Source organism: Lemur catta, chromosome 1 (assembly GCF_020740605.2).
Source record: "Lemur catta isolate mLemCat1 chromosome 1, mLemCat1.pri, whole genome shotgun sequence".
NCBI classification, from domain to species: domain Eukaryota; kingdom Metazoa; phylum Chordata; class Mammalia; order Primates; family Lemuridae; genus Lemur; species Lemur catta.
The window spans coordinates 106543484-106558929 of record NC_059128.1 but is presented as its reverse complement, the minus strand read 5'-3'; the positions used below and the strand labels follow the sequence as shown (position 1 = coordinate 106558929).

Below are 15446 nucleotides of genomic sequence, written 5' to 3'. Positions count from 1 at the left end.
AGGAGAGAGCAGGGAGAAAAGGGCCTGGTTCCAACACCCAGTGGGCAGGCGGAAGACAATGACCAGACAGGGAGCCTGGAAGCGGCATGCAGGGCTGCAGGACAGTTGGGGAGGAGGCACGGCCGTCAGTGTCAGGCACTTGGAACTGGAGAGGATTGAGGGCTGAGATGCCCCGGCTGTGGCCCATAGGGATCACTGGGCACCTGAGGGACATGCTTTGTGGCACAGGTTGGCATGGCCTGGGGAGATGAAGACAGTGGGTGTACACAGTTGTTTCAAGAAGCTGGTCAAGGAGAGTGACCAGGTGGTGTCTGCAGGGGAACGTGCAGCAGGGAGAGCTTCATTCTTATTGAGTGGAGGAGACCAGAGCATGTTTACAAAACAAGGGGGGACACCAGGTAAGGGGCTGGGGGGCGGGGAGAGAAAGGTTGCTGAGAAGGCATGAGGGGTGGGTGCACAGCACGGTGGGGACAGACTGCACCTCTTCTTTGTCCGGAGAGGGCAAAAGGGCTGTGCTGAGGTTTAAATACTGGTGGTCCCCTCCAGAACTCATGTTGAAAGTTAAGCCCCAGTGTGGCAGTGTTGAGAGGCTCTGTTCTCATGAATGGGTTAATCCATTCATGGATTAATGGGTTACCATGTGAGTGGAATGATGGCTCTATAAGAGAGAGGAAGAGGGACCTGACCTAGCACTTTAGCATGCTGGACCCCCTCGCCATGTGCCGCTGCCCTGTGCTGCCCTGGGACTCTGCAGAGAGTCCCCAGCAGCAAGAAGGCCTCACCAGATATGGCCCCTCAAGCTTGGACTTCCCAGTCTCCTGAACTGTGAGAAATAAACTCCTTTTATTTATAAATTACCCCATTTTGAGTATTCTGTTATAAGCAACAGAACAGACCAATACAAGCTGCAGTTATAGATAAGCTATGTGTTTTGGATTTCTAACAGACATTTCAAATTTAACGTGTCTAAAATAGAATTCTTGATTCTTGCCCCTAATAGACACACAAACCTTTTCTCTCTCAACCTTGCCCATCTCAGTAAATGTCACTACCATTTTTATTGAGATATAATTCACAGACCATAAAATTCATCCTTTTATGGTGTACAATTTTGTAGTTTTTAGTAGTGTACATTCACAGTTTTCCAGCCATCACCGTTATCTAGCTCCAGAACATTTCTGTCTCCTCAGGAAGAAACTCTGTACCCATCAGCAGTCACTCCCCTTCCCCTCCACCCCCATACCCTAGCAACCACGAATCCACCTCCCATCTCAGTGGATCTGCCTGTTCTGGAAATTTCATATAAATGAAGTCACACACTGTGTTCTGTGTCTGCCTTCTCTCACTGAGCACGATGTCCTCAATGTCCATCCATGCTGTAGCCTGTGTCAGAGCCTCATCCCTTTTGTGGCTGAGTGATATTCCATTTTAGACCACATTTGAATTATTCACTCAACAGTTGATGGACATTTGAATTGTATACTATTTTCCTAGGGCTGTTCACACAAAAACTTGCACATAAATTTTCATAGCAAGCTGGGACTTTGCTCCCTTTGCTGCCACTCAACTCTGTCCCCTCTGCTGGCTCTCTCAGACGGGCCTTGGCCTGTGCGCCCAGATGCTGCTGCTGTTCCCAATCTCAGCCCACCCAAGGCCCAGGCTGCATGAGCTGCCTACAGCTGCTGTAACAAATCACCACAAACTTCATGGCTTAAAACAACTTAAATTTATTCTCTTCTGGTTCTGGAAACCAGAAGTCCTAACTAAGTCTCACTGGGCTGCAGCTGACATGTGGGCAGGCCTGGCTCCTTCCGGAGACTTCAGGGGAGGATTTGTGCCCGTGCCTTTTCCAGCTTCCAGAGGCTGCCCATGTGTCTTGGTCTGTGGTCCCTTCCACCCGCCATCATATTGCTCCATCCCCTGCTTCCACTGTTATGTCTCCTCCTCTGACTCTGACTCTCCTGTCTCCTCTGATGAGGACCCTGTGATACGTTGGGCTGCCCAGATAATCCAGGATGATCTCCCATTTCAAGGGCCTGAACCTAAAACCCCACCTTTTGACAAAAATTCCTTTTGCCGTGTAAGGTAACATAGTGTATTCAGGTCCCAGGGTTTCAAATGTGGATATCTTTGGGGGCTGTTATTCGGCCAACCACAGTGGGAAAGAGCTTCTTCACTCTCTCTGAGACCCCAGACGAAGTCTCACACGTCATTGGCTCTGGCTGGGTCCCTCCAGAACCAGCTGCTGGGTCATGACAGTGCTGTGTGCTGACTGGCTTGGGCCAACCCATCAGCAAGTATTTTTTTCAGAGCCTACTGAGTGTCAGATCCTGAGCCATGAATCTGAGAATCCAAAGTTATTACCAGAGTGTAAGTTCTTTGAGGACTTTTAGTCACTCAATAATGTAAAGAACAGCATATGTTGCCTCAAAGTTGAAGGGGCTGTGCTACCTCCTCTCTGCCCTGGGTAACTCAGCCTCACTGACCCATGCCATGCCACCCTCTCTACCCAGTGCCTGGAAAGTGGTGAGCCACACATAGAATATGGTCCTGACAAACTGTATGGTCTTGGGCAGGTCATTTTATTTTTGTATGTTTTGTATTTGGTTATCCCCTCCTAGATTTTTTCTAAGAATATCATTTTGTTTTGCTGAATGAAGTTACCTGGTGCTAATGGAAGGGTGCATGCCTGAGGAACAACACCGTTTCTAAGCAAGCCTTTTCCGTCTTGGGGTTTAGAATTTCAGGGGAGAATCCCATCTGTTCTGCAGCTGGCATTCTTTGGAGTGCCCACGCACTACAAGACAAAGCCCACCATGGCACTGGAGGATATAAGCACCTAACTACCGCACAGGAACCCAAGAGAAAGAGGGGAAGATGTGGAAGTGAGACCCATTAATTTGGGAGCAGATTGTGAAAATGGGGTTTCAAACATTCATCTGACCGCATACGACATGGGCTGGCAGAGAGTGTGTTCACCACCTGTCATTAAAGTTGAGGGGGGGCAATGCCCGGACGAGGCAGCAAAACGTTCCTGTGCTCAGTCTTTCCCATGAGCGAGTGTTCACATGGGCAGGTTGGGTGCTGTGTTTGCACTCGACCCACTGGAAATGATCCAAAGCAACCTTCCTGAAGGAGCACACTGAGGAGGACGTCAAGGGACAGTCCCAAGCCTGGCCAGAGCTGGAAGAACTGTTGGCCAAGCTGACCAGCTGTTGCAGACCGTTCCATGCCAGCACTGGGATATTGGGTGCCAAGAAGAGCTTCCTGGGTGGTCAGAGGCAAGCAGGAGACCCTGGCCCCTAAAACTCTGTTGAGTTTTAATGATGAAAAATAATTTAAAGAACATTCATTGAGTACTTATAGGTCCAGACCTGGACAGGCATTCAGAAGTGAAAGGTTAAAAAAAACATCCTGATCATCTTGAATGATCAAGAATAAGAATCATCAAGTATTTGATCATGAATGATCAAGTACAAGAATAAAATGAGTTTCAAGGAGGTTGGGCACCTAGCTCAGAGCATATGGTGATTACTAAGTAATGTTTCTTGAAGATAGGGAGGGAAACGACCACAGTGCACCTGTCGAATGAGTGGATAAAATCATTGCACTTTTTAAAGTGCGGTGAATGCCGGCCTTCCGATCCCTCTCTCTAAGAGCCCTGAACACAGGCCTTAGGACTGTCTTGTTCAAACCCTCCCTGTCACCTAGCACAGGATCAGTATGTGCAAGTGTTCCACAAATACTTAATCAATTAATTTAATAAAAGCAAAAACAATGGACTCCTGAGCCCAATGGCTGTGGGTTCAAACCCCACCTCTCTTGTTCCAGTCAGTACTTTGGCTCCCTAATATAGGGTACCCACGTTTCTCAAAGCTCTTTTCCGGGTTCATTCTCGCACGCTCCCCAACTGACTCCTTGGCACACTAATTTGGTCATCACTGATGCAAAAGTTCAGGAAGTACCAGAACCGCGCTGCTCAGACTGCAGTTCCTGCTTCATCACCGAGGCACTGGGTGAGCGGCCTCAGTTTCCTTCTCTGTAACTCAGGTGCTAACAGAGTGTGGACACAGGCGCAGAAGGATCACGTGGGACCACGTGTTCCCCACGCAGGTGTGGTTATGAGGGCTCAGTATTTTTATTAACAACATCCTCCACCTTCCACGGCCAAGGCCACGGCCAGGGCCCAGCAGGGGCCCCGGCACATAGAGAGCGCACGTCCACGCGCCCGCGCACCTACTACGCGCCCCGGGCCGCTCCCGCCCCCTCCAGGCCCGCCCCGGCCACGCCCCCAGGCGCCTCAGCCAATGGGCACGCGGCGCCGCATCCGGGGATCCCGGCGCGGCCGCCGCCTCCCGCGCACACACGGCCATGGCGGAGGTGAGTGAGCGGGCCGGGGGAGCCTGCCCCCCGCCCCCGCGTGCCCGTGCCCCCCGCCGCCGGGGCTCGGCTTCTTCGGGGGCCCCGGGGGCGGAGACCCCCGCTTCGGAGCTCCGAGGCTGGGCCCAGGGCGCCTGGCGCGTCTGGGGCCCGAGGGGCGCGGGGCTTCGTCGGCGGCCGCCCCCGGCCCGGCCTCCCCCTCCCGCTGCCACATCGCGGGTCGCAGTGCGCACGCGCGGCGGCGCGGAGTGGGCTGGGGAGCCTCAGGGGCGGACAGGAGGGGAGGGGAGGGGTCGGGGCGGGGGTCTTGAACCAGGGGCTGCGGGTGGGCGCACGGCACGGCCCGGCCCGGCCCCGGCCTTACAGCCTCCCCCGCGCCTTTGCCAACTTTGCCGAGTGCCGTGGCCGCTCCCCGTCGGGACCGGGCTGGACCCAGGGTTCCAGGTCAGACCTGGGCGGGATTTGAACTCCAGACTTGGGACCCGTCTCGGGTAAACCAGGCACGGCGGGTGGGTGGGTCTTCTGGGGTCTAGAGAGCGTTGGGGCTGATGTCAGGGCAGAGTTAGACCAGCCTGTGCCGAGCATGAAGTTACTTCTCCGAGCCTCTGTCCATAAAGCAAGCCCGAGACCCCTTTACCCGAAATCCTTGGGGCTATCTGTGCTTTGGAATCCAGAATTTTTCTGATCTGAGGATCCTGTGGGGTTTTGGACCCTGATGTTTGATCAAACTCACCTAGGACTGTCCAGGATCAAGAAAGGCAACTTCATGTCAGGTCAAACTAGGAGCGAAAAAACTTTCACTTTTGGAGCTTTTTTTGATTTCTGAATGGTGACTGCTGTCACCTCTTAGGGTCCTGGTGAAGATGAAATGAGATAAGTGTAGTTGCAGGTGTAGCATGGGCCAGGGGCTCGAGGAGTGTGACTCTCAGTGCATGACTGCTGTGTGCACGCAGAAGTTGACAGGTCCACAGACTCAGGAGCTGGTCCTTATCTCATGAGTAGGGTGGCTGGGGCCCAGAGAGGATGAGGTGCCTACCCAGCGAGGCCCAGCTGTTTGGTGGGAAGATGGGACTGGAAATCTGGCCTGGTCATGGGGCCACGTTGAGTGTTTGTGTCTTGGCACAACATGGGTAGGCGTCGTGGAAGGTGGGACTGGCCATTCTCTCCCACCAGTGACCTTCTTAGGGCATCAGCAGGCTATGTTTGTGCCAAAGAGGGTGTAGGTGACTTGGTGCCAGGCCAGGCCTCACCAGCCAGTTCCTGCCTTGTACTGAGTGGCTGGATCCAGAGGGTTCTTAGAGAGTTAGCTCTCCTTCCTGGGGAGGGGGCAGAGTGCATTTAGGGAAACTGAGTTCTCATGAGGATGGTGGCTGGCATCCAGCATCGGAAGCAGAAGCCAGGTTTCCTGATGGCCCTGCAGGGGCATGGCAGTCGAGTGGGTGTGTGTGTCTGGTGTGCTCCCGACTCAGGCATGGCCCCTGGGAACGAGTTGGCATTTGGGCAGCCACATGGCCTGGCAGGGAGCTGTATGTCCTGGACACGTGGGTCACCCCCCAGCTGGCCTCCCCTGAAAGCTGCCTTGCCCTGTGCCGAGCTCCCATATGGTCACTCATCTAGTTGTCTGGGTGCTCCTGTTACCCTGTTCTATACCTGGGGTGGTGCTGTGGAGTGAGTTTGATTTTTCTAAAGAGGTTCCCCTCCGTGCTAGGCCCTGAGGGTCTCACCAAAGGCCAGAATAGACGGGGCCTATCCCAAAGGGATTTAGAGTCTGGTCAGAGAGAGAGCCATGGGGTCCAGTAAGGACCAAGTGTGCGGATGCTGAGCCGTGGCCAGCCTCTGCTCCGGAGGCCTCTTCTGGCTCTGGAGCCTCCTGTTTGTGTGACCTCAGGCAGGTTGCCAAACAGCTCAGAACCTCAGTTTCCCCATCTCTAAAATGGGAAGTTAATGGTCTACCTTCAGAACTCAGTGTTCTCATGAGATGTTCCTACAGTGGCTTGCCTGTAGAAGTTGAACCTTATGAAGCTGCTAATATTTAGCTGTATTTAACCCGTAAAAATGGTCTTTTGTAACCTAATAGCACTAGATGAGTATTAGCTGCTTTATTATCATATTGTCATCTCAAAATGATCATCAGCATCACTGTGGAAGACAAGGGAGTGCATCACACTGTTTCAGGGATACTAGAGTAATCCTTTAAAAACCTGAGTACACCACCTTTTGCTCTGTTTAAAACCTTCCATGGCTTTTCATTGTCCTCAGGATAAAATGTAGCTCCTCACCACAACCCCAGCCCTGATGTGTGGTCCTCTTGGGCTCCTTCCACTTTCTGGTGTGCTCTACCCCTTGGGTGCCACCTGCCATCTGTTCTGCATCCCTTCAGGCCCCTCAGAGGGTTTCCCTGACCCCTAGTTGTATAGCCCCTCACCCTGTTTTCTCCTCTCAGTACCATACACATCCACTTGTTATCTGTGTCCAAAACCAAACTAGTAACTCTGTGTGGGTGGCGACAGGCAGAACCTGTTCCTCGGGTTAACTAGCATGCTGCTGCCTTGGCTGGCCCAGAGTAGGCGCCCACTCCGTGCACGTTGGTCAAGTGGAGGAGTGAGATGCTGGGGCAGTCCAGTGAGGAGCCAGGCCCCTTAGCTGGATGTGGGTCGGAGGGAAGGTCAAGGATGACTCTCAGGAACTATTGCTGCATAACACATCACCTCAAAACTGAGTTTCAGCCAGGTGCAATGGTGCACCTATAGTCCCAGCCACTTGGGAGGCTGAGGCAGGAGGATTGCCTGAGCCCAGGAGTTCGAGGCTGCAGTGAGCTGTGTTCATGCCACTGCACTCCAGCCTGGGCAATAGAATGAGGCCCTCCTTATTAATAAAAACAACAAACACTCAGTTTCTTAAAACAACAGCAATCGTTTTATTATTATCTTTAATAGTCTGAGGGTTGACTGCTCAGCGAGACAGTTCTCTCTCAGGGTTCCTCATGTGGTTGTGGTCAGTTGGTGACTAGGGCTGGAGTTGCAGCAAAGGCTTCCTCACTCACAGCTGGCTGTCGATGGCTGTTGGCTGGGACACCTGCATGTGGCCTCTCCATGCGCCTTGGGCTTCCTCACAGCATGGCGACCGGGTCCAAGCGTGTCCCAAAAGATACCAGATGGAAACTGGGTCGTATTTTACGGCCTAGCCTTGGAAGTCAGATAGCATCCTTTCTGCCACAGTCACAAGCCTGGCCGGATTCGTAGGGAGAGGGAGGAGAACCCCACCTCTCAGGGCAGGCACCTCAATATCCTCACACTGGAGGGAGAGATTGTGGGATGGGAGGTGTGGGTGTAGCCACTGTGTCATTTTGGCTTCTGCTTTGAAGGGTGGTGAGCGGGAAATAGAGGCTGCCGGGGGAGAAGGGCCACCTGCAGTCTTTATGCCGATCAGCTTGCTGCTGCCTCCACTCCCAGGAGACCCTGATGGGACATTTGGGTCTGTGGCCTTCTCTCCTTTGGGACCATGTCTCTAGAGCGCTGTTGTCCTTCCTTCTCTTCCTTTTGGAATATCTGCCTGGAATACGTTTGGCCAGCTCCCCATCTTTTTCCTCTTTCCACTTGGCTTTGCTGGCCCTCAGCTCTGGTGGCGACAACCCGAGTTCCTGAGTGAGCGAAAGAATCTGCTTTTGAGTAGGCTTGCCCCTGGACGTCAGACACTGGGGCAGGGCAGGGAAGGAAGTTCCTGGACTCTGTATTCCTTGGTAAGTTTGAGGAACCTGGAGTCACCTGGAAGTGCACTTGGGAATCCGAGGCTGCCGGGGGGCCCACGTTGGCAGCTCTTCTGCCATTCCCAGCTGCTTCTGTCTTTGCCCCTCTCTGCCTGAGCTCCCCATTAAATGGCAAGTCAGATAAGGGTCACGTCTTCCTCAGACCCAGCACCCTGCCTCGCCTGAGGCCAGGTGCCATCCTCTGCTACTCTGTCTGGACCTTGGGCTTGTGGGGGCTGTTGTCAACTCGCCACCCAGACTGGTGCCTCATTTGGTGTGGTCGTCAGCCCCCTTGTTTGTCAGGGATGTTGGTGGCCAGAACAGAAAGCCAGCCCCCTGGCTGAGATGTGAAAGGCTACCCAGAGCGTCCCCTACCCCTACCCAGAGGGTCCCAGAGAGGGCCAGGGGTGATCTCAGGTCACTTAGGGTGCTCTTGCCAGGACTTCACGCCGCATGTGGCTGTGGGCTGGGGCTGGTGGCAACCTGCCGTTTTCTGGAAAAAGCAGTGGCCAGGGCTGGGCCTCACTGCCACCCTACCCTACAGGGCCTGGACTAGCCCCAGGGCAGGGACTAGGTGCCACAGGCGCCCCTCAGCTTCCGTTGGCCACTCCCAGTCCCTACGGCCCCTCCCTACTCCGCCATGGGCTGCAGGCTCCTCTTCCCTTCTCTCCTCTACTGGCTGCTCTCCGCCAGCAGGGCTGCATTTCTGAGAGCTGGTGGGTCCTGTCACTCCCACTTGGAGCTCCTGATGTGCCTGTGCCTCCTCCCCAGGATCTGTCTCTGCACCCTGGTCCCTGTAGCCTCTTTGCCTTGGCACTCCAGTGCCAGGACTTGCTGTGCCTCCCTGCTCCCGCCCATGGCTTTGTTGTACGTTTACGTACAGCCGACCCTTGAACAACACGGGGTTGAGTGCCACGGGTCCACTCACATGCGGATTTTCTTCCGCCTCAGCCACCCCTGAAACATCAAGACCAACCCCTCCTCCCTCCTCTTCCTCCACCACCTCCTCAACACGAAGACGATGAGGATGAAGACCTTTATGATGATCCACTTCCACTTACTGAATAGTAAATATATTTTCTCTTCTTTATGATGTTCTTTATAACGTTTTTTTCTCCTGTTCTTTTTATTGTAAGTATACAGTATATAGTACGTATGACACACCAAATATGCATTCATCGACTGTTTATATTATCGGTACGGCTTCTGGTCAACAGGAGGCTATCAGTAGTTAAGTTTTTGGGGAGTCAAAAGTTATACATGGATTTTCAACTGCACAGAGGGTCAGCACCCCTAACCCCGAGTTGTTTAAGGGTTGACTCCTGAGTAGGGTGCCAGGCTGGAAAGGGTTTCTGAGTCAGCGCGGCCTGAGCTTGAGTTTGTAGTTGTCCCACTTGTGTGAGCCTGGAAGTGACTCTCTGAGTTTCAGTCTGCTTGCTTCTCTCATGAGAATGATTAGACCACCTCTGAGGTTTTTCATGAGGACTCAGGAAAGCAGTGTTGAAATTCTTACTAAACAGGTTTTTAAACTTTATCAAACATTTTAATCTACTCTTTGGCAACAACTTTACTGAGATATAATCCATCTACCATGCAATTTGCCCATTTTAATGTGCACAATTCATTGGTTTTTAGTCTAGTCACAGAGCTGTGAAGGTACCACCACAGCCAATTTTAGAATGTTTTCATCACCCAGAAAGGAACCCTGCCCTCCTCGGTGATAACTCCTCAAACACTACATTGTCCCCCATGCCCCTAGCAACCATGAGTCCACCTTCTGTCTCTGTGGATCTGCCTGTTCTAGACATTTCATATAAAATGACTCATACAACGTGTGGCTTTCTGTGTCTGGCCTCTCTCACTGAGCACGATGTCCTCAAGGCCCATCCACATTATAGCCCGTGTCAGAGCCTCCTTCCTTTTCATGGCTGAGTGATGGTCCATTGTTTTGTTTTTGTGTATCTGTTCATCAGCTGATGGACATTAGTGTTCTTTCCACTTTTTGGTTATGAATAATCCTGTGAGCATTCATGTATAAGTTTTAGTGTAGATGTATGTTTTCTTTTCTCTTGGATATGCACCTAAGAGCTTATACCTCGGTCATACGATAACACTATGTTTGACTTTTGGAGGAACTGCTGGACTGTTTTCCAAAGAGTTTGCACCATTTTACATTCCTCTAGCAGTGTATGAGGATTCCAATTCATCCACCTTCTTGCCAATGCCTGCTATTATCTGTCTTTTTAATCATAGTCATTCTCTGATTATGAAGTGGTATCTTTTTGTGGGTTTTATTTGCTTTCCCTGATATGATATTAAGTATCTTTTCATGTGCTTATTGGCCATTTGTATGTCTTCTTTGGAGAAATGTCTGTTCAGATCCTTTGCCCATTTTTAAATTGGATTGCCTTTTTATTATTGAGTTGTAGAAGTTCTTTATATATCCTAGGTACAGATCCTTTACCAGATACATGATTTGTCTATATTTTCTCCCATTCTGTGTGTTGTCTTTTCACTTTCTTGAGTGTGTCCTTTGAAGCACAAAAGTTTTTAATTTTGATGAATTGCAGTTTATTTTTGTTTTATTTTATCACTTGTGCTTTTAGTGTCTTATCTAAGAAACCATTGGCAAATCCAAGGTCACAAATATTTATCCCTATGTTTTTCTCTAACAGTTGTATAGTTTTAGCTCTTATATTTAAGGTCTTTGATCCACTTGGAGTTAATTTTAGTATATAGTATGAGTCCAATTTCATTCTTCTGCACAGGGATATCCAGGTGTGTCAGCACTGTTTGTTAAAAAGACTGTTCATTCCCCATTTATTTTGACACTTTCATTCAAATTCAATTGATTGTGAATGTGCGAATTTATTTCTGGAGTCTCAGTTCTATTCCATTGATCTATATGCCTATCCTGTGGTGGCAGCACATTGTTTTGATTACTGTAGCTTTGTAGTAAGTGTGTTTTATTGTTGTTGAGACATGGTCTCTCTCTGTTGCCCAGGCTGGAGTGCAGTGGCATCATCACAGCTCACTGCAGCCTCCAACTCCTGGGCTCAAGTGATCCTCTTGCTTCAACCTCCCGAGTAGCTGGGGCTATAGGTGCCACCACCCTTGGCTAATTTTTCCTAGTTTTAGTAGAGATGGGGTCTGGCTCTTGCTCAGGCTGGTCTCAACTCCTGAGCTCAAGCGATCCTCCCACCCTGCCCTCCCAAAGTGGTGGGATTGCAGGCGTGAGCCACCGCCCCAGCCTCTAGTAAGTTTTAAAATCAGGAAGTGTTCTGTTTCAAGATTGTTTTGGCTATTCTGAGTCCTTAAGTTTCTGAATTAGTGTGTCTGTTTCTACAAAGAAGCCAGCCGGGAGTCTGATGAGGGATTGTGTTGAATCTGTAAGTCAGCTGGGGAGTGCCACCATCTTACTGTTAAGTTTTCTCAGCCATGAACATGGGATATCTTTTCGTTTACTTAGATCTTAATTTCTTTGAACACTGCTTTGTTCAATCAGAGTACTCTGTACATTTTATACTTCTTTTGATGCTGTTGTAAATGGAATTTTTTCCTAAATTTGTTTTGGATTGTTCATTGCTTGCATATAGAAATAAAATTGATTTTTATATATTGATTTTGTGAACTCATTTATTAGCTTGAGTATGGTTTTTTGTGGGTTTTTTTTTTTTGCCTTTTTGTGTTTTTCATTTCCCCAGTTTCAGAATGCACCGAATAGTCTTTTAGTTATGATTTTTCATGTGCAAGATCATGTCACCAGCTAAAAGAGACAGTTCTTCCGTAGCAATCTTGATTCTTTTATTTTGTTTTCTTGCACTGACTGGAACCTGCGGCATTGTGTTGAGTAGGAGAGGTGGGAGTGGACCTCACAGCCATGTCCATGGTATCCAGGGGAAGCGTCCGGTCTTTTTCCACTAAGTACAGCAGTAACTGTGGGTTTATCAGGTTGAGAAGCTCCCTTCTGTTCTAGTGTTGAGTGTTTTTATTATGAAAGGGTGTTGGATTTTGCTAAATGGGTCTGTTGAGATGATGTGTTTTTGTTTTTATTTTATTGATATGGTGTATTACATTAATTGACTTTTGGATGTTAAACCAATCTTGCATCCCTGCAATAAATCCTAGTTGGTCATGGTTTATAATCATTTTTATATGTTGCTGGATTCAATTTGCTACCGGTTTGTTGAGGATTTTTGTGTTTATATTCATAAAAGATATTGGTCTATAGTTTTCTTGTTCTTAATAAACTTTTGACTATTGTGATAATGGTAGCTGCTATAATGGTTTTTGGTTTGCCTTTTTTAAAAAATTGAGGTAATTTACAAACCATAAAATACACCCATTTAAAGTGTATAATTAGGCCCAGTGCAGTGGCTCATGTCTATAATCCTAGCACTTTGGGAGGCCCAGGCAAGAAGATTGCTTGAAGTCATGAGGTTGAGACCAGCCTGAGCAAGTGTGAGACCCTGTCTCTATAAAAAATAAAAAAATTAGCCAAGTGTGATGCACACCTGTAGTCCTAGCTACTTGGGAGGCTGAGGTGGGAGGATCACATGAGCCCAGGAGTTGGAGACTGCAGTGAACTATGATGATCCCACTGGACTCCAGCCTGGGTGACAGAGCAAGAGCCTGTCTCACAAAAAAAAATATATATAATTCATTGGTTTTTAATATATTCACAGTCATGCAGCCATCACCACTATCTAATACTAGGACATTCCATCATCCCAAAAGGAAGCCGGGTCTCTATCAGCAGTCACTCTTCATCCCTCCCTCAGACCCTGACAGTCACAAATCCACTTCCTGTCTGTGGATCTGTCTGTTCTAGGCATTTCATGTAAGTGGAGTCACACCCTGTGTGGCCTGTGTGTTTGGCATCTCTCGCAGGGCACAGTGTGTTCAAGGTCCGTCCGCGTAGCCTGGGTCAGGACCATAGGGCTGCTTGTGGGCAGTGTTTAGTGTTACATGGGGCGTGTCTGGCCCTGAGTGGAGTGCTTGGACCCTGTGAGTAGGTTGCTGGTAGAGGCATAGCCAGCAGTGGCTGCATGCGTGTCCTGCTCTCGGTGTCCCCAGGCCCTAGAGGCAGAGGCTCACCAGGGGCTGGGCTGTGACCAGCACTTGCTATTGGCCACCACGCTGTGAGGTCCAGCGGTGGGTTTTGGGCTGGCTGATCTAACGCTGCCTCTCTTCCTTCACAGGCCTCCTCGCTGGGGAGGCAGAGTCCTCGAGTGGCCTCCTGCCTTGCGCATAGCCTGTGCCCTGGGGAGCCTGGCTTGCAGACAACAGCAGGTACCTTCCTCCTTTCCTCACCCTCTCCCTCCTGCCCAGGTCTGCCAGGGCCTTTGTGGTCGTAAGTGACAGAATCCCTGCTCAGCCTGGCTGAGCCAGGGACCAGCACACTGGCTCCCGGAGTCCGGGGTGGCCCAGCCTCCACCCAGTCAGGTAGAGATGTAGGGGCAGAGTGGTCAGGATGGTCTTCCTCTTCTCTAGCAAGGTAGGGAGCCAGGCAGCCCCAGATTGTCCTCAGAGACCCCCATAGAGGACCACAGTGCCTCTCTCCTGGCAGGTCCTGCCCATGCCCAGGCACACACCTGCGTGAGGCTGAGGGCTGGGTCAGGCTGCTGGAGTGTCAGGGAGGGGTGGTGTGTGGAAGGGTTCTCACAGCCCTCGGGGCTAGAGAAGGTGGGGCAGGTGCTGGGCTGTTGATGTCCCCTGTGCCCCCTGACCCAACCGGGATCAAGGTCCCGAGCCTCTCCTGCTGGCACCTGCGAGGGACCCATGGGGAGGAGGTGATGCTGCAGGGCCGGGTCTCTGCGTTTGCGCTCCCCCTCACTGTGCCCAGCTGCAGGCCAGTGTGGGGCCACATCTCTCTCCAGCATCTGAACCAGCCTCCACCCTGGCACCCAGGGAAGGCATCTCCCATCTCCCCACATGGCTTCTCTTGCAGGGAGCCAGTGGTCCCGGAGTGCCTGGTCCCCCGACCCCCGCAGCTTGGTGTCTGCTGCGTGGGCCTTGTGCTCTGCACTGGTGCACACCCACTTGAGCAGCCGTGCAGGCAGTGGGACTGCCCCCTGGGGGCCTCCTGCCCTGTACCCCGAGGCTCCCAGCACCCGAGCCTTGGGCTTCACTGCTCCCTGCCTTGGACTGATTGAGTGGGAGTTGTTTCCTTTTTGTTGGTTTGTTTTAAAATTTGGCTTATTGAAGACTATTCATGAAGGGAGCCAACATCCTGGTTCTCTGGGGGAAACCTCGGATCTGGCAACAGTTGCCATCCATTGAGACGTGCGCAGGAGGCTGAGCCTGCCGAGTAGCCTGCTTGCGCCAGTGTGCACGTGCTGCCCAGAAGGGCTTCGCCCCATTGCCTCCCCTGCTCCAGATGTCTGCAGTCTCAGCATGATGGTTGCGGCCACTAGGCAGGTGCTCACCTGGGCTGGTGTCTCTTCCACAGTGGTGTCCATGGGCTCTGCCGACCCCCAGTTCAACCTCGCAGAGATCCTGTCGCAGGATTACAGCATCCGGGACGGGTGTGAGGAGGCCTCGAGGTCCCCAGAGAAGCCCGAGGGAGAGCTGGAGAAAGACTTCATCTCCCAGGTACTGGGCTGAGCGATCCGGTGCCCTCGAGGTGGGGCCCTCCTGGGCAAGCTTCACCTCCTGGGCGGGTTCCGTGTTGGCGGGCACCACTTTCACACCTGCTCGCAGAGTACTGAGCACTGTGCTAGGAGCTGCGACTCAGTGGGGTACCGGGTGCCTCTGTGGGGCTCTAGACCCACCAGTGGCGACAGACAAAACCAACCACCATGCTGGTCTTTAAGCCCCTCGTGTCCGTAAACATTCTTGAGGGTCCCCAGGAGCTTTGCTTATGTGGTTTATCTATTGTTTTTGACTGTATTAAAAGTTAAAATTGACATTTAAAAAAATACTTAGTTACTAATGCATTTAACAATAAGAATAAATCGGTTACATGTTAATATAAATGATATATTTTTATGAAAATAAAAGCATAACTTTGTTTTTCAAAGGAAAAATCTTAGGGAGATTTTTCCAAATCTCTTTGAACATAGAAACGGATACAAGAATCCAGTGCTGTCTTTTATGGTGGACGTTAATCTGTCGTGGTAGGTTTCTTCTCCAATCCAGACCTGTTGTTGGAAAAGGGAGGAGTGTTCCACAGCCTCTTCAGATAACTGTGGATACACCAAAAACTCAGCCAATGGTAGTTTTGTAAAGAGTATTTGCGGAGTGGAATTCAAGACTGTGTCAGTGAACCTTTTGTGCTGGGTTCTGTTAAAATCTGTTGGTCTTGCACGTGGAGTGGGTC

At 50.8% G+C, this 15446-nt stretch overlaps 1 protein-coding gene across 3 annotated transcripts in view; it reads left to right on the top strand.

The window, feature by feature from the left end:
• The first annotated feature begins 4320 nt into the window (after window positions 1–4320).
• The window catches only part of MIER2 (MIER family member 2), a 31134-nt gene continuing 20008 nt past the window's right edge, over window positions 4321–15446 (top strand). Inside the window, exons 1-3 of one of the 3 annotated variants that reach the window (XM_045542170.1) lie at window positions 4321–4380; window positions 13327–13417; window positions 14577–14719. In XM_045542170.1, the coding sequence (XP_045398126.1) occupies window positions 4372–4380; window positions 13327–13417; window positions 14577–14719 (243 nt within the window). In that variant the 5' untranslated portion in view covers window positions 4321–4371. Of the gene's footprint in view, window positions 4381–9161; window positions 9193–13326; window positions 13418–14576; window positions 14720–15446 lie in introns of those variants that run through there. The other 2 variants (XM_045542176.1, XM_045542181.1) reach the window with 2 other exon arrangements.